This window comes from Budorcas taxicolor, chromosome 22 (assembly GCF_023091745.1).
Source record: "Budorcas taxicolor isolate Tak-1 chromosome 22, Takin1.1, whole genome shotgun sequence".
NCBI lineage: Eukaryota > Metazoa > Chordata > Mammalia > Artiodactyla > Bovidae > Budorcas > Budorcas taxicolor.
The window spans coordinates 21,168,093-21,186,531 of NC_068931.1; the positions used below are offsets into that span (position 1 = coordinate 21,168,093).

At 49.4% G+C, this 18,439-nt stretch overlaps 1 protein-coding gene across 4 annotated transcripts in view; it reads right to left on the minus strand.

The window, feature by feature from the left end:
- FHOD3 (formin homology 2 domain containing 3) overlaps positions 1 to 18,439 on the minus strand; it is a 530,296-nt gene that overhangs the window by 180,657 nt on the left and 331,200 nt on the right. For all 4 annotated transcript variants that reach the window (XM_052660257.1, XM_052660258.1, XM_052660256.1 and 1 more), the window contains exons 7-8: positions 11,317 to 11,428; positions 1,899 to 1,993 (exon numbers count right to left, since the gene is read on the minus strand). In XM_052660257.1, the coding sequence (XP_052516217.1) occupies positions 1,899 to 1,993; positions 11,317 to 11,428 (207 nt within the window). The remainder of the gene's footprint in view (positions 1 to 1,898; positions 1,994 to 11,316; positions 11,429 to 18,439) is intronic.

The window sequence follows — 18,439 nt, forward strand, 5'->3', positions numbered from 1 at the left end:
TAAATGGCGCTGACTATCCCTGTGGATTTCAATTGCATGCACATTGAGGTCTGTTTCCAGCCCCTCTGCTTCAGCCATCTGCCAAGGAAAAAGTCAGGACCACATTGTTTTAATCCTTAAAGTTTACACATCTTAATACCTAGTAGAATTACTTCTCATAACTACGTTGCTTTCTACCAATTCATACTTCTCTCAGTTCATATTTCTCCAGGTATATTTCAGCAAGAGAGTCTCAGTCCTTTCTGAAGAACTAACCATCACTGCAGTTGGTCCTTAGGCTTATACCTGGCACCCCGGGGAGTACAAAGGCAGGGCCTTGGGGTGGCTGAAGTGCTGTCTGGGGTCCGGGGTGAAGATAACCATCTCACCCTCCCTCAGTTATTAATAAGGAAGGGCCAGGGCACTGAGGGAACCCCAGTCCTGAGAGCGGGCTGTCCCTGGTCAGCGTGGGACCCACTGTCAGAGCACCCCTCAGGACGGACACTGAAGACAGCTGCTGCCCCACGAGCTGGCAACCAGGGAGGATGCGATGGGCGGAATGAGAGCACAAGGTCAGGGCACCACCATAGGAGAGGGTGGGATCCACCCTCAGGAGCCCTTCCCTGGCCCCCACAGCCAGAATTCAATCAGCTGTGGAATAAGTGTGCTTGCTTTTCTGCCCGATCGTGAATCATCTCCTTAGAGTAAAACTTGTTCATCTATATTCTTAAGGAAAAATGTTAAGGGGACATCTCGATAGGAAAAGTGCCATAAAAGTCTTGCTACCCTCTTTCTGGTTTCACTAGAAAAACGAAAGTCTAGAAACTTGGCAGACAATTTGGGCCTTCACATGTATGAACACCAGCACACATGCACACACGCCATGCATGTGTGTAAAGGGTCTGCTCTAATGAAAAGGCATGCTGAAGCATGTTCCAGCCACCAGCATGGGGGTGTACATGGTGCGGGCTTCTTCAGAGGGTAAATTTTAGGCTTCCACGTGTACTAGTTCCCTTGGGCTGCTATAACAAAGTACCACAAACTGAGGGGCTTACAATGACTGAAATTAGGTATGAAACTTGGGAAACTGTAAGCTGAAGACCAATTACATGGGCCACAGAGGCTGCCTGAACACTGACTGTCTCTCCAGATGGATCTCTCTGTGCTTCTGGGGGTAAGGCTGGCCGAGCCATGCTGTGGGACCTCGATGAAGGTGAGCACCTTCACGGGCTAGACGGCGGGAACATCATCAAAGCCCCGCACTTCAGTCCCGGTCGCTCCCGCCTCGGTGCTGCCGCGGGCTCAGCATCGAAGATCTGGGAGTTGGAGGGCAAAGTCACGGCAGGTGAACTGGAGCAACAAGCTTTCAGGACCAGCAGCCGGACAGAGCCACCCCAGGGGACCTCTCTGGCCTGGTCTGCTGGTGGCCAGACTGTTCACTGGCTGCACGACAACCCAGTGTGAGTGTGGCAGGTGGCCTTCGGCACCCACTAGAAACATGGCAGGGCTTTAAAAATGAAAACGCTGGTTTTGGAAAGATTAAAAAAGGTGTCAGCTGGGCCGTGCTACCCCTGAAGGCCCTAGGGGAGGGCCCTTCCTTGCCTTATCCGGGACTGGCTGCTGGCAATCCTCAGCATCCTTGGTGGTCCTCGGCTGGCGGATGCGTCATTCCAACCTGCAGCCCTGCCTTCAAAGGCCGCCTTCCTCATGGACGAGTGTGTACGCTGTCTCCCCTCTGTGTCTCCCCTCTTCTTTCCTCTTCTTATAGGACACCAGTCCTACTGGATTAGGGCCCACCCTAAGGACCTCATCTGCAAAAATCTCATTTCCAAATAAGATCACATTCACTGGCTCTGGGGTCAGGACTTCAAGGTCTTTTGTGGGAGACACAATTCAACCCACAGCAAACATCAACCAACCTTGTTCACTAAAGTCATCGCGTAAACCAGCAATTCCGTGTCGACCCCATCCTTTTCGTCCAGGATTTCCATGATATTTGACCAGGGTGTGACTCCTATGAATAAAGCAAAAATCATGAGAAACAGCAATTTGGGACTCCTTATCCAACTCACATCACAGTTTATCCAGACTCATTACCCAATGACAGGAGCGCCTTTCACCAAATTTCAAAGCATGACTCTGTATATCCTTCCAATGAGATGATGAAATGCCATGTCATCCTTGTCTACTTGAAAATGTATATTCCTCATGTCGGATGCCTATCAGTTTGCTTGAAAAGTTCCCTTTATACTAAATAGGCAATTAAAAAAAATCCAATTATATGCAGCTTTTTTAGACCATGCATTTTACTCTCTGAGTATGGAAATGTTCTGGAAGTACTCTGTGTGTGTGTCCATCTCCTGCAAGGAAAGAGGATTCAGGAGAGCTTTACAGTCAGTCACTCAAGCAAAGGACTCAAAACAGTAACAGTGAAACGTCCATCTAGCAAACATTTCCAGAACAGAAGTATATTATCTCTATTCTATCAAGTCACAAATACTATTTTAGGCATCAACCAGGTACAAGGAATTGGGTCTCTAGAAGGTGACCCTCAGAAGGTCTACAGTCAAATGGAACAGTCAGGCACAAATGCAGAATACATGTCAGCACAGGGTAAAAGCAATTAGAAGGCAAAGCATTTAGCCATGCCTGTCACTCAATGAGGGTGGTCTTTTGAAGTGAGATGGTCGAGGAGGGTTTGGTGTAAGAAGTGACTCCTCAGTGAGACTGGTGGGGGTACTCATGGAGGTTGTCCCATGGCTCCAGGGAGGGAAGGAAAACCCTCCATGTTCAGGATCACTAGGCCAAGGCCACAAAGGGGACACACACCCTGACATGATTTCCTGTGCTGGGGATAAACATCTGCAGCAAAGTGCTGCCTTGCCCTTGGCATGGTGGTGTAGAACATGCAGCTCTTTCCTGGTTTCTCTATAAAGATCTCAAAGGGATATTGTCTATTTTTGTTGATAAAAGTAAATTCTGAAATAACCTAAAACCAGTGGGCTTCAAATGCTGATTCTTGGGTGGGTTATATCAGAGCTGATTTCCTGGTCTTGTGAACAAAAGCTCCCCCAGGGAAGTGATGGCATCTGTCTTGTCTCTCTGCCCTTGGCAGAATGCCCAGCACATAGTAGGTGCTCAATAAAATGTCTGCTGACTAGTGAATGGGGACCTCTCAGAGGGTACAGGGTGGCTTTAAACTGGGGTAGTCTTTAAAGAGCCACAGGGTTCACCGCACACAGTGAGGAGATAAGACAGGAGAATTTAAAAAGGATGAGGCACCTACTGTACAACATGAAAGACAAAGATAGAATTTCAGGTCTGTTGGCGATCCCAGCAAGGGAACAAAATGCCTTTTCCTTTGGGTTAGTTGCCCAGTTAGTCCAAACTAGGAATCTATGACTAAGCTTCTATAACCCCTTGTTACTCCAAACACAAAAGCATGATCCTTTGTGTGCTAACTGCTGTATTATCTTCTTGCTGATATTTATCATCAAACTGTCTTGAAGTCCACACCTCTTCTTCACAGCCCCGCGAAGTAACCATTTCTGTCCTCAAGGTAATCAGTGTGGTCAGTAGGTCTCATTGTCCGGGTGTAGGTCAAGCTTTCTAAATGCCTCTGCTTGTGCTAATAAAAGGGCAACTTCCGTCACTCACACTCACACCCAACCTCAGTACAAAACATGAAAACATGAGTTCTACATGGGTAAAGAAAAGCCTGTACAAGAGAGCACTGATGCAAAGAATCCCCAGTGGGACTCAGAGGCCCTGAAATGCTTCTTGGTTGCTTACTTTGAAGCCAAAGATGTCAAACGGGGCCTGTGGAAGGAGAGGAAGGACGCAATGGCAAGCATCCCAGAGAGAGACAGGTGAATGGTCGATTTCCTCTCTCTTTCTCTCTCTTATGCAGACACACATATCTATGCACCACTTTATCCATTATAATGAAAGCATTCAAACAGGGGTTTCATTTAATTAAAAAACATATTCGGGGCTCCTCTGGTGGCTCAGTGGTAAAGAATCTGTATGCCAATGCAGGAGACACAGATTTGACTTGATCCCTGGTCTGGAAAGATCCTACATGTCACGGAGCAACAAAGCCTGTGCACCAAAACTGCTGAGCCTGTGCTCTAACAACACCCAGGAGCCACAACTACTGAACCTGTGCTCTAACAACACCCAGGAACCACAGCTACTGAGCCTGTGCTCTAACAACACCCAGGAACCACAGCTACTGAGCCTGTGCTCTAACCACACCCAGGAGCCACAACTACTGAGCCTGTGCTCTAAAAACACCCAGGAGCCACAACTACTGAGCCTGTGCTCTAACAACACCCAGGAACCACAGCTACTGAGCCTGTGCTCTAACAACACCCAGGAACCACAGCTACTGAGCCTGTGCTCTAACAACACCCGGGAACCACAGCTACTGAGCCTGTGCTCTAACAACATCCAGGAACCACAGCTACTGAGCCTGTGCTCTAACAACACCCACGAGCCACAACTACTGAGCCTGTGCTCTAACCACAGCCAGGAGCCACAACTACTGAGCCTGTGCTCTAACAACACCCAGGAATCACAGCTACGGAGCCTGTGCTCTAACAACACGCAGGAATCACAGCTACTGAGCCTATGCTCTAACAACACCCGGGAACCACAGCAACTGAGCCTGTGCTCTAACAACACTCGGGAACCACAGCTACTGAGCCTGTGCTCTAACAACACAAGGGAACCACAGCTACTGAGCCTGTGCTCTAACACCCAGGAACCACAGCTACTGAGCCTGTGCTCTAATGCCCAGGAACCACAGCTACTGAGCCTGTGCTCTAACAACACCCAGGAGCCACAACTACTGAGCCTGTGCTCTAACAACACCCAGGAGCCACAACTACTGAGCCTGTGCTCTAACAACACCCAGGAGCCACAGCTACTGAGCCTGTGCTCTAACAACACCCAGGAACCACAGCTACTGAGCCTGTGCTCTAACACCCAGGAACCACAACTACTGAGCCTGTGCTCTAACAACACCCAGGAGCCACAACTACTGAACCTGTGCTCTAACAACACCCAGGAACCACAGCTACTGAGCCTGTGCTCTAACAACACCCAGGAACCACAGCTACTGAGCCTGTGCTCTAACAACACCCGGGAACCACAGCTACTGAGCCTGTGCTCTAACAACACCCACGAGCCACAACTACTGAGCCTGCGCTCTAACAACACCCAGGAGCCACAGCTACTGAACCTGCGCTCTAACAACACCCAGGAACCACAGCTACTGAGCCTGTGCTCTAACAACACCCAGGAACCACAGCTACTGAGCCTGTGCTCTAACAACACCCAGGAACCACAACTACTGATCCTGTGCTCTAATGCCCAGGAGCCACAACTACTGAGCCTGTGCTCTAACAACACCCAGGAGCCACAACTACTGAGCCTGCGCTCTAACAACACCCAGGAGCCACAGCTACTGAGCCTGTGCTCTAACGCCCAGGAGCCACAACTACTGAGCCTGTGCTCTAACGCCCAGGAACCACAGCTACTGAGCCTGTGCTCTAACAACACCCAGGAGCCACAACTACTGAGCCTGTGCTCTAACGCCCAGGAAGCAGAACTACTGAGCCTGTGCTCTAACGCCCAGGAACCACAACTACTGAGCCTGTGCTCTAACAACACCCTGGAACCACAACTACTGAGCCTGTGCTCTAACGCCCAGGAGCCACAGCTACTGAGCCTGTGCTCTAACAACACCCAGGAACCACAGCTACTAAGCCTGTGTGCCGCAACTACTGAAGCCCTCACGTCCTAGAGCCCGTGTCCCCCAACAAGAAAAGCCTCCTCAAGGAGAAGCCCGGGCACCGCAACTAGAGAGGAGCCCCACACCCCGCCACTACAGCAAAGCCCACACAGCAATGAAGACCCAGCACAGGCAAACTAAATAAATAAAGTTTAAAGAAGACATACACAAAAAGTTTTCTTTAGTTATAATATCTGATTTCCTTTTTATTATTTAAGGATTTCGAGTCTGGAAATTTGCATGTAATCAGACACTACTGGGATACATGTTCACTATCTTTTGACTGTTTGGGGACCAGAAAATAAGACATTTTTAGAAGCATGAAGGGGGAGCTGAGGACACCTTCTAGTTCAACACAAATACCTTGTCAGGGCTCCAGCTGGCCTGCATCAAGCACCAGCAGTTGTACCTGTCCCAGGAGCCCGTGTGTCAGAACTAAATGGTCCAGTTCACTGCCGCCCCCATCCACACCTTCACTGCTCCATATGGGGTTTCGTGTGTGTATGTGTCGGTAGCAACTAACACTTTCCCTGGGGCTTCCCTGGGGGCTCAGATGGTAAAGAATCTGCCTGCAATGCAGGAGCCCCAGGTTCAATCCCTGACTCTGGAAGATCCCCTGGAGAAGGCAATGACCACCCACTCCAGTATTCTTGCCTGGAGAATCCCATGGATAGAGGTTACAGTCCATGGGGTCACAGAGTTGGACATGACTGAATGAATATGTGTGGTAGCGGGTGGCCCTGTGTTAGAATCATAAACCACACGACCTTCCCCCCTCACATAACAGAGAACAAAATTGAGCCCCAGAGTAGTGGAATGAACAGAGGCTCAGGGGAGGCATGTAAACTGGTGAGATGACATCCACCCTAGCAGCTCACTGCGAGGTGTCCCGGAGATATGGCACTTTGACGCCTCTCCTGAGTGCAGATGCAGAACATCAGGGGATGGCCACTTCCTTCATCATCATTGTTCATCTCTCTCCAGCTCCACCTCCAGCACTGGAGTGGGTATAGGATCTATGACAGCCTGGTTTCTTTCTGATGTTCGAAGGCATATGATTGGCACTTCAAATATTTGTTAAACAAATAAATTCTATATGAAAAACACTTAGAACGGTGTCTGTTGTGTGGCAGGCACTTGGACAGCAGTAGCTGTCACTACAGTGAAGGTGGTGGGCAGGGGACACCCACGCTGCCCCCCCCAGGCCTGCCCCTCAGGCTTCCTGGCCAGGCCCCCTCCTCCCAGCAAACCACATCACCCCTCTCTCAACCCAGAATGAATAAGCACAGGATAAACTGCTCAATACTCTTGTCCTCTTACTCTCTTCCAAGTCTCTGTATTAAACTCCAAAGAAAATAAAATATTTTGCATGAGGCCTTGTATGTGAGTTGGTCTAACACTCAAACACAAGGTCCCAGTGGCATGTTCCATGTCTTTCATTGTAGGGGATGAACACTTAACGAATATACTTCTGCTCGAAATAACCATGGAAACAGCCTGAGTTCCATGTACTCTAACCTCCACCATGCTTTGTGCGGTCTTCACAGAGCAATGCACCCCTGAGCACAAGTCAGAGCCAAGATGGCTTGAAAGGATGTCTGGATTCCCCACCCACCTCCCCAGCTCCGTTAATCATGTGTGAGACACATGTTTAAAAATTATGTCATATCTCATCACCTCACATTCAAATGAAAAATGGCACCTCTTCAAAAGCAGTGCTGAACCAAATTAGCAGGACTCAAGATTTATGACTGAAATTTCAAAATAAGGTACGCCATCTGGTCACTTACCCACACCCTCTGTCTGGGAGGGAAACCCAAACAGTCAGAGGGAGGGGCACCCTGCCCAGGCGATTCTTGATCAGTTTCCTGCTAATCACTAGTGAAGAAGTCTTTGATGATGGCAGAATGACAAAGCAACACCTTCCCATGCGTTTCCATGGCTGCTAACTGCCATTCTCTCTTCCTGCCTGGCCCTATCCACTAGGAAGGGAAAGTGAATTGAGGACCCATGCAAAGGAGAAGACGTGCCAGCAGTCTGCACAGACAGGTATGACACTGAGCCATGCCTTAGAGACTAACTCAAATCCATGGTTTCATTCTAGCACCTGAGCCAAAGTGCCAACTGCCACGATCAAATGGGGCCCTTTTAATTTTCATTAATTCATACATATTTATTAGTCCCTATGATACACCTAAATCCCTCAGCTTTTATTGCTGCTCCCTAACTGGCTCACTGTTGGCAGAACAGCAATTTGTCCATCCATGCTCACCGATGAACCTTTCCCGTTAACCCATGTGTGGGATGTGTTGTTTATACAGCAATCAGAGGAATTTGTTCTTGGACAACTTCATGTGGTAGTGATTTCTGAGAACTTGTGGCTCACTTGTTGATTTTCTTTGCTCATTCTTTAAACCTACCATTTTTCATCATCCAAAAGAATTCCTTTCTACTAAAAAGGTCTGTACATTAACATGCCCATTCTCCAACCTAACCTCCAAAAGAATGAATCCAAAACCACCTTGAGGAGTCACATTTATGGCAGATTTATAAACTTGTGTAGAAATGGATGTACTTAGCTGGCCCTTGGTCACCTCTGGCATGTCTACCTACTCGCTCATCCAGCTGAGAGGGACTGGAGGGCAGCTTCTCAACCTGCCAGGTGGAAACACACCTGTAAGTTATGCTTCCCCCTGCAGAACAGCATGACGTATTTATGTGTCCAATTCCAGCACAGAGTTCAGGAACAGTTTTACTGGCAGTAATATAGGATGGTGTTACATGTATGTGTTATAATGTCATGGCCAAGACCACACATGTCATAGAGAAATATGCAAATGAACCACACATGATAAGCTAGGACCGAGTTTTTCCATCAGTGCTGATCCTGTCTGTTCTCAGCTGCTAGTGCTCAGTAGCAGCCAGATGACAATACTTGCCAAAAGCTTAAGAAATTTCATTGGGAAAACCATGAGGTTGAGAAAACAATCCATTCCCTGTTATGACTTTATTTTTATAAATTGGGAAAGAGCAGCCATTGCTTTGTCTTGGGGGGAGAGTACACCTGGGTGTACAGCTGAGCCTACAGGTGGAGACTTGCGGGTTGGGTGCACTCAGGATCACTCCTCTATCCCAAATGGTCTCTACATGAGATATGCAGTCTGAGGAAGGAAGCTGCTGCTGCTGCTAAGTCGCTTCAGTCGTGTCTGACTCTGTGTGACCCCATAGACGGCAGCCCACCAGGCTCCCCCGTCCCTGGGATTCTCCAGGCAAGAATACTGGGGTGGGTTGCCATTTCCTTCTCCAATGCAGTAAAGTGAAAAGTGAAAATGAAGTCGCTCAGTCGTGTCCGACTCCCAGCAACCCCATGGACTGCAGCCCACCAGGCTCCTCCATCCATGGGATTTTCCAGGCAAGAGTACTGGAGTGGGGTGCCATTGCCTTCTCCGGAGGAAGGAAGCTATGAGCTCCCAAACCAGTGAAGTCAAGGGAGAACCTCCAGGTCATAAGAAGGTTGTCTCCTTTAACACGGCCCACATGACAAGGGCCCAAGGGTTACCTGAAATTTAGGATAGGAAAATGAAGAGCCTGCTAATTATCCTAAAGTAACTCAAAGAGTTGGAGAACAGAGTATGAATCTTCCAAGGATGAATGAAAGGATCAGCTTCACTCTTTTCCCAAACACCCACCTTTGACCCTAAGCCATGGACTGGCCTTGGGAAAGCCCACCCTGGCTTCTGAGTCATTGGAAGCCTTCATTAGGATTCTCAAGGGGTCCCCTTGACGTGCTTTAGGCCACGAGGGTCTTCATGGTCATGCTTCAGATAGGCTGGCATCAACCTTCTAGACTCATAGCCCCTGATCACACACTAGGACTGTCTCTGCGGTACACGCACACACAGGCCTGGAGTTGCCTCCCACCTGCAGTCCACCATGCTAGGGACTGACATCTGCCCGTGTGTTTGTGGGAAAAATGCAGAATCCCAGTTCATGGTCCTGGATGGCTTTCATTAACTCATATTCAAACTTTCAAAGCAACTAGGAAGCTGCTTTCTTTCATCTTTGCATTCAGTCCTGAATGTGGGTCTCTGATCAACACTGAGTCAGAGACAAATGGTTTGAATCAAAGAAGGCTATTTAGGCATCTTATTTGTTTTCATCAGTTGTCCCTGAGCTGACTTATACATAAACATGTGTGTCCATACATACATACACACACACAACCATACACCAACATGTTAACAACAATTCCATCTGGTGAGACTACAGGTAAATTTTTATGGTCTTCTTTACACTTTTTTTTTCCCCAAATTTTCTACAGAGTATTTCTATTATAAAAAGAAAATAATTAATGTTAACAGGTTTTTGTTCTTGTTAGAGTCTTTGTGGGGATGACAATATTAATAAAAATGTCCTACTGAGGAACAAAACCTAAGTATTTGTTGGTCACTCAGTCGTCTCCAACTCTTTGCAACATTATAGACTGTAGCCCACCACACTCCTCTGTCCATGGGATTCTCCAGGCAAGAATACTGGAGTGGGTTACCATGCCCTTCTCCAGGGGATCTTTCCAACCCAGGGATCGAACCCTGGTCTCCTGCATTGTAGGCAGATTCTTTACCATCTAAGCTCCCACAGAAGCTGTTTTAAAAATAAAACAAAAGAAAAACCCATTTCAGAATCAGACTTCACAATATTAAAGGGGACGCAGCATGTCATGCTGTAAACCGAATCCAAAGCTCTTTTGTCAACAGGTGTGCAGGCTGGCAGTAGGCCTTCCTGCTGTGGGTCAGCCAGGTGCTGGGACACCCAGAGGGGACAGGCACCCCACTGTCCAGCAGGACACACACTCCTGGGAGAATAGGCACAGCAGAGATGAGGGGCACGCGGGGCTTTGAAAGAATATGCTCATCTGATCCAAAGCAGGGCGGGCCTGGCACAGACTGGGTGGGAGGTGGGGGTGGCGGGTGAACAGGAATGGGACGTGAAGGGTCGGCTCTAACCGGGCACTGGGGCGCCACCGGCAGGTTTCAGATGGAAAACGACGTGACCAAACTTGTGCTTTAGAAGAAGCCTCCAACAGCAGAGAGGCGGGTAGCATTTCAGGGAGGTAAAGGATGCCCAGTGAGAGATGGTGAAGAGGATGCAAGGGAGGGAAGATGTTTAAGGAACATTGTGGGGTGAAAGCCAATAAAGCAGGTGGGAGGGAGGGGAAGAGACGAAGGAGCCAAAGTGACTCCAACAGGATGGGAAAAGAGAACAAGCTGGCTCTGTGCGTTCAGTTGAGGTGGCTGAAGATGCAGCATAACGATAAGCTGGAGTCTGACCTGTCCTGGGTCAGCCAGGGGTGCTTTTCTTTCCCTGTTCCCTCCTTCACCTAATCTTTATATATGCATCCTGAAACATCTGTTTCCTGATGTCAGAAGTCCACACAATGGGAATTCTGTTCCGTTTCAATTGTGCCTTGAACATGGAAATAAAAAGTGGAAATCCTACATGAGACTCTTACTTGGATGACATAGCGAGCGGGGATCACTCACCCCTTTTTGTGTCCACAGCAGAGATGGCCTGAATCAGGAGAGGTGCATTGGACTCCGAGTATTCCACAAAGACCAGCAGCAGCTTCAGGGCTGTCTTCACCACCAGGCGGAACTGCAGAGACAAGACACAACCATCGTGTGGCTGCACACACACTGGGGGCATCTGCAGCCTTTGTCCTGACAGCAGCTGGCACCCAGCTGCTCTTCTCAGCAGTTACACAGATTCCTTTACCAGACACCTCAGAAGGCAGGTGTCAGTATTACCCCCATTGCACAGATAAGCAAACTGAGGCCCAGAGACCCTGACTCAAGATACCACAGCTAGAAACGGAACCAGAATTTGAACTCAAGGCCTTTGGCCCCAAGGCTCATACAAGTTGTCTGTCAACACAGGAGGCGGCAGTTGCCGGGTCAGTAACTTCGTTTTAACCAGAATAGATCACTGTGATGTATTGCAACCAAGTCTCATTTTTTTTTCTGATGAAGAAGCAAGCACGCCAGGCTAAATGACTCGTCTGAGGCTGCAACAGGATGCTTGAGCCAAGTCCAGGTTCTTAAAACTACACAGGGAAGGCCATCTGGGGCCTTACCCCCACAGTCCTAGGCCCAGAGGACTGCACTTGTGAGGAGCCACACCCAGCCCAGGGCCCCTCTTCATGTGGACTGAAGGTCGCCTACCTAGAGAAATGCAGCCGCCACTGAACTCTAACTCACTTAGCTGCCGGGGGTGGGGTTTTGAGGTGGGATGGGGTGGGTTTGGGGGTGGGCTGTGGCAGCCTGGGGCTTCCAGCTCAGCCCTCCACCCCTCCCCACAGGCTTTGCTGCTGCAACCTTGACTCATGTCTCCTTTCCTGCACCCCATTTCCTTCTTCTCAAAGAAATCACACACACCTTCCTCCTGAAAACAGGTTCAAATCCCCCTTCTAGGAAACAGCGCACCTGCCTCAGGGCTGCTCCTCGGTGGGGGGCCCAGCAGGTGGCTGGCCAGTGCCCCCTGCCTCCGCCCCTACCCCACAGGCAGAAAGAGCTCTCCTGGGGAGAGAGGCTGCTGTGCATGGGGTCTGCGGGGCCGGAACCACACCTGGGCCAGAGTGGCCTCAGTGGTGTTTGCACGTGGAATGAACGAATCACCCAAGGAGCAACCAATCAGCCCACATGTGTTCTCCCACCCCCATGGCTGTGGAAAACCGGCTCCAGGCACTCCACCAGCTCTGCCGCCGAGAAAGGCCCAGGGACTCCTGCAGGCACCTCCTCACATCAATATATTAGGGCCAGGTGTGGACTTTAGGGGGGGGGACAGGGTGAAACCATGACCCATGCCAAGTCATTTCTCCAAATTCATGACCCCACCTCTCCCCCTCACCCCCTTGTCCTCTGTCATCTCCCCTAGTAAACCAGCTGGCTCTTCCTTGATTCCATAGCTCTCTCCAGCCAGAGCCATGGTTTCCAGCTCCCCTTTATAAGAAAATCGCTCAAAAGAGTTGCCATACTCCCTGATTCCCCTTCTCCAGTTCCCATAGACTCCTCAACCCAATCTGACAGAGCTTCTATCTCCAAGGCACAGATTAAATTACTCTCGTCAAGGTTGCTGATGGCCTCCATGTTGTCCAGGCTTCCCTGGTGGCTCAGACGGTAAAGAATTTGCCTACAATGCAGGAGACCTGGGTTCGATCCCTGGGTCAGGAAGATCCCCTGGAGAAGGAAATGGCAATCCACTCCAGTATTCTTGCCTGGAGAATTCCATGGACAGTGGAGCCTGATAGGCTACAGTTCATGGGGTCACAAAGAGTCAGACACTTTAGTGAGTGACTAACACTTTCACTTTCCATGGTGTCCAGTGGTTACTCTCCTAGGCTCATTTTAGCTCAACTCTCAGCAGCATGTGACAATCAACTGCTCCCCCCAGAAACAATTTCCTCATGACATGGCTGACTACCATCTCCTACCTGGGGGGCTACACTAGTTGGCTCCTTCTAAGAAGCTCAACCTCCAGGTGTGGGGAGGCCTCAGAGTTCACTCCCCACCCCTGCTCCCTTGCTACACACTCTGTCTAGGTGAGTTCATCCAGGCCCTTAACTGTAAATCCCATTTATGACTCAATGCTCTTCAGACCTGGCACCTGACCTCGCCACTCTTATGGGCCCTCAAGTTCAATGTAGCCCAAAGAGAACTCATGATTTGCACTTGTGCTCATCCTGTCCCACCACCACTTCCAGAGTGTCCCTTCCACAAGTCCACACCTCGGGACAAGGCCCCACCATTCACTCACTGCAAATGGGAGCCACCGTGCCCTCCTCCCTCCCAGTTTCACAATGACTCCATCCATCAGGGCTGTCGACAGCTATCCCTGCCCTGACTCTGCCCGCAGCTCCCTCTCCCTGTCCACCTGAGATCACCGTGAGAGCCTCCTCAGTGCTTCTGGGCTTGTCACCTTGAAGCCCTTTCTCTAAACGTCAGCCGGAGTGACCCTGGCACTCTCAACGCTCCACTGGCTCTGCATTCAGGGTGGGGTCCAGCCCTGCGAGCTTTATGTCACTACCAAGCTCTCCATCCTCATTCCCTGTCCGCCCCTTCCGCCCAGGGCGCTCCCATCAGCCACCTCTCTTTAGTCATGTGACCGTGTGTTTTTCACGTCCTGAAGCTTGTGCCTGACTCACGTTTTCTCATTGGCTATTCCCTCACCAGTCACCACAGGACTGGCCTTTCCTTATCTTCCAGGTCTAAGAGATTTCCCCTCATGGGAAATAACCTTTCTGACAACTTCACCTGAAGGAGCCCCTTGGTCACTCACGTCACCCTGTTCTGTTTTCTTCACGTCCTTTATCATGACCTGTAACTGCTACATACACGTTCACTCACCTGATACATGTGTCACACCTGTTTAGAGCAACCGGTTCCTTCCCCAGGGGATCTTCCCGGCCCAGGAATCGAACCGGGGTCTCCTGCATGCCAGGTAGATTCTTTACCAGCTGAGCCACCAGGGAAGCCCCAGAGCAGAGGCCACCTAGTGGCGGAGATGCTGTTTTTTCTGACACCCCAGAAACTGCATCTGCCTCCAAGGGGCTGCTGGGTCAGTACTGCACATGGGCAGGCCGGAGTGCCCTCTTCACCAAGGCTTGGCCTGCAAACCCAACCACTAATGTGTGGGGAGCCAGTCTCCTCAGCCCGCTCCAACCCCCTACTCCACCCCAGCCCTCAGCAAGGCTGGGCCCACCCCCCCAAGTGCAGAGGACAGGCAGCGCCTTGGGCTTCCATCCGTCCGCGCTGCGACATCCTTATCAAAACGGGACCTGAGTTCTGGCGAGGGCTCTGAACTCTCTAGAGCACATTCGCCTTTTGTCACCCACGTCCTACATTCTCCGTTCTCCCTAACTGGGAATAGACTAAATCCCAGAGCATTTTTCTCCACAACTACAAGGTGGGGAGTGGGGGGTGGGTAGGAGAGGAAGGCATGGCACAATGAACTGTGCTATCTTGGTACATGTAGAGCAGAAAAAATGTCTTCAAGTAAATAAAACAACCCAGCAAGCCCAGGCTTGGCACCCTCCTCAGTGGGCAGACTGTTATTATGTGGTTTAAGCCTCCTCAGTGTCTTCGTGGGAAAGAAGCTGGCTGCTGCCCACCCACGGCCCCATCAGCTGAGCTCAGCTGGGCTCCCTCCTGGGCATCTCTGTGGTCACGGAGCCTTGGCTGACAGGGTACCCAAGGACCCACTCTCCCTTACAAGGTTCTCTAAGTAAGAAATCACTGTTTTCTCGGGAAGTCTTCTTTCCCTATTAGTCTCAACATGCCTGTTCACGTCGTCTTCTCCTTTGCTATGAAGGCTCTGCTTAGAGATCTGTTGCCGTTGTAACTTTATTTTTAAAAAACCCTTAAACTCTTCTGAGTCATGATTTTAGGCTTCTATGAATTTGGCTTCTACTCGATCTAAGTTGATGTTTATGTGTGTTTGGAAGCCTTACTATGTAAAATTAATCACAAACATATTATATAGTTAAACTACTTTAGAAAAAAGAGAGCATTAGCATATTAATTTAATGGAAATGAACAGCACTAATTGCTAGCATGTCCCAACTAATCATCAAAATACAACCAGCACAGTTCCTCTTCTGAAATACCTCATTAGCATTGCTGTACAGACTTGAAAGTTAATAAGAATTCCTGACTTCAAAAGATTTCTACACCAAATGCTCATTTTTCCAGAATTCACTTAATTTGATGCCCTCAAGTATCTGGAATGCTATCAAAACCCTCTAAAACTTTGGAACAGCCACAATGGAGGCCACACAGCCATTCCTCCAAGTCCAAACATGCTGCTCATCATCTCAGAGCTCTTAAAAATCTGCTGTACTTATTCTAAGACACATTCTAGCAGTGAGGGGCCACTGAGCTTCCTGAGCTGCTGAGAAGAGGTAAACGAGAGGCCGGTGATGGACCAGGAGAGGCAGGCCCACTGTGGCAGCGGCAGCAAGCACCATGAGTGAGGGGTGGGGAGCACACGCACGGATGCCAGCGCACACAGCCTTGCAAGGCTCAGACTCCAGAGGCTTCTCAAAGGGCTGTGCAGTGACCCTTCAATACCATTTCATCTCCGCCTGGGGCTCCTGCATGCTCTAAGGGGCGGTTTCATCACAAATGACTTCCAGGCTCAAAACCGCCTCTCTGTCTAGCACTGAGGGCAATCAGTAAGAACTGATTCTCATTCTCATGGAGCATGAACCACTTGGGAAGATAAAACAACTGGTCACAAACAGTAACCAGGGCAACACGGAGTCAGTCTCAGAAGCAGTGGTTCTGAGACCAGTCAGATGCTGTGAGCATAGATTCCCCACATCAGAGGGTCTGGGTGGCCCTTGCTAAGGCTATTGCAGAAGGAATTCAGAACCTGGATGGGGACAAGCTGGCCGAGCCAGCTAAGGTCCTTCCCAATTCCAAGATACTCTGACTTTTCTTTCAACGTCCTGAGTGCCTTCCAGATGCTCAGTACCCACTGAGGGTCCCTGGGGGGCAGGAGGTCAAGAAGCTGTACCCCAGCCTTTAAGGAGACAGTCACCCTGCTTTGGAGACAGGACTCAGAACACCTCCACACAACACAGCTGAGAGTGTTACCTGTGCCAGGGGCCCTCAGAGTCAGGCTACTGAGGATAGAGAACAACGTCCCAGAGCCAGGCCCTTACACTGGGGAGGAGAGGCAGTCGGACAGGCTCAGAGCTGATGTAGCCGGCCTTCTGGGCTACACCCAAAGAGTGGTGTGACAGCCTTCAGGTTCCTGCTTATACAAATAAGCCCACTTATTTTAGGGTTTGGAGGAAGCACACGGAGGGGAGGGTCTACATTCAGCCTTTGGGCTACACATTGCCTACTTTTATATACAGTCAACTCTTGAATAACATGGGTTTGAATTGTGCGGGTCCACTCATAGGAAGTTTTTTTCTTTTTCAAAAGTAAATACTATGATACTACATGATCTGCGGCTAGCTGAATCTGTGGGTGCAGAACCACAGGCACAGGACTGAGGATATGGAAGAACCACAGATATGGAGAGTTGACTTTAATTTCTACACCATTTTTCAACTCCTAGGAGGGTCTGGGTCTCTAACCTCTGCATAATTCAAGGATCAACTATAATTACATTCTAGGAAAAACTGGCACTCTATTTTAGCGCTGTCCATCATAATAAATTATGTTTTATGTTGCTTTAAATATGCAGCTAAATCACAGTATATAACAGAAATCTGAGAAACCCTTTCGCACAAGGATAGGAACATGCAGTCAGCGGTGAACCGTGCTTCTCATCAGTGTGAGCCTTACTCTCCACGGCAGCTGCTCCTCTCTGTTCCTACACAGCACAAAGCAGAGGCTGCGAGACTTCCAAAGACCAGGGAGGTCCCACGGACAACCCGGGACTCCGCTGTCACCTCCACGTCAGGGAGGTGGGCCTGAGTAGGACGATGGTGTCCATCGGGCTTGGCTGGCTTTGTTGTTGCTGTTGTTTAATTTTCTAGGTCAACAACCCACAAGGAAGGTGAGGAGTCAGCCTGTACAGAACCTGGCTATCTAGGGTTTAGATAAACTGTAACCGCCAGTTGTTATGGAAAAGGAATAAGAGGCAGTTCCTCAATAGTTCTGCTCTTAAAAGCAAACTAGAGGGCTTCGCTGGTGGCTCAGTGGTAAAGAAACTGCCTGTGAATCCAGGAGACAAAGGTTCAATCCCTAATCCGGGAAGATCTCACATGTCTGGGGGCAACTTAGCCCATGTGCCACATTACTGAGCTCTAGAGCCGGGAGCCACAACTAACGAAGCCTGAGCACCCCAGAGCCCATGCTCTGCGACAAACGAAGCCGCCACAGCAAGAAGCGGGTGCACCACATCTAGAGAGTAGCCCCAGCTCGCGCAACTAAAGAAAAGCCCCCACGGCATCAGAGACCCAGCACAGCCTGAAATGAACAAATAAAAGAGCAAACCGGAACTCCCTTCATGCTTTATGGTACTTAGACAAGACCAAGAACTTACGCAGAGTACATCATGAGAAACGCTGGACTGGAAGAAACACAAGCTGGAATCAAGACTGCCAGGAGAAATATCAATAACCTCAGATATGCAGATGACACCACCCTTATGGCAGAAAGTGAAGAGGAGCTAAAAAAAAACTCTTGATGAAAGTGAAAGAGGAGAGTGAAAAAGTTGGCTTAAAGGTCAACATTCAGAAAACGAAGATCATGGCATCCGGTCCCATCACTTCATGGGAAATAGATGGGGAAACAGTAGAAACAGTGTCAGACTTTAATTTTTGGGGCTCCAAAATCACTGCAGATGGTGACTGCAGCCATGAAATTAAAAGACGCTTACTCCTTGAAGGAAAGTTATGACCAACCTAGATAGCATATTCAAAAGCAGAGACGTTACTTTGCTGACTAAGGTCCATCTAGTCAAGGCTATGGTTTTTCCCGTGGTCATGTATGGATGTGAGAGTTGGACTGTGAAGAAGGCTGAGCGCCAAAGAATTGATGCTTTTGAACTGTGGTGTTCGAGAAGACTCTTGAGAATCCCTTGGACTGTAAGGAGATCCAACCAGTCCATTCTGAAGGAGATCAGTCCTGGGTGTTCACTGGAGGGACTGAT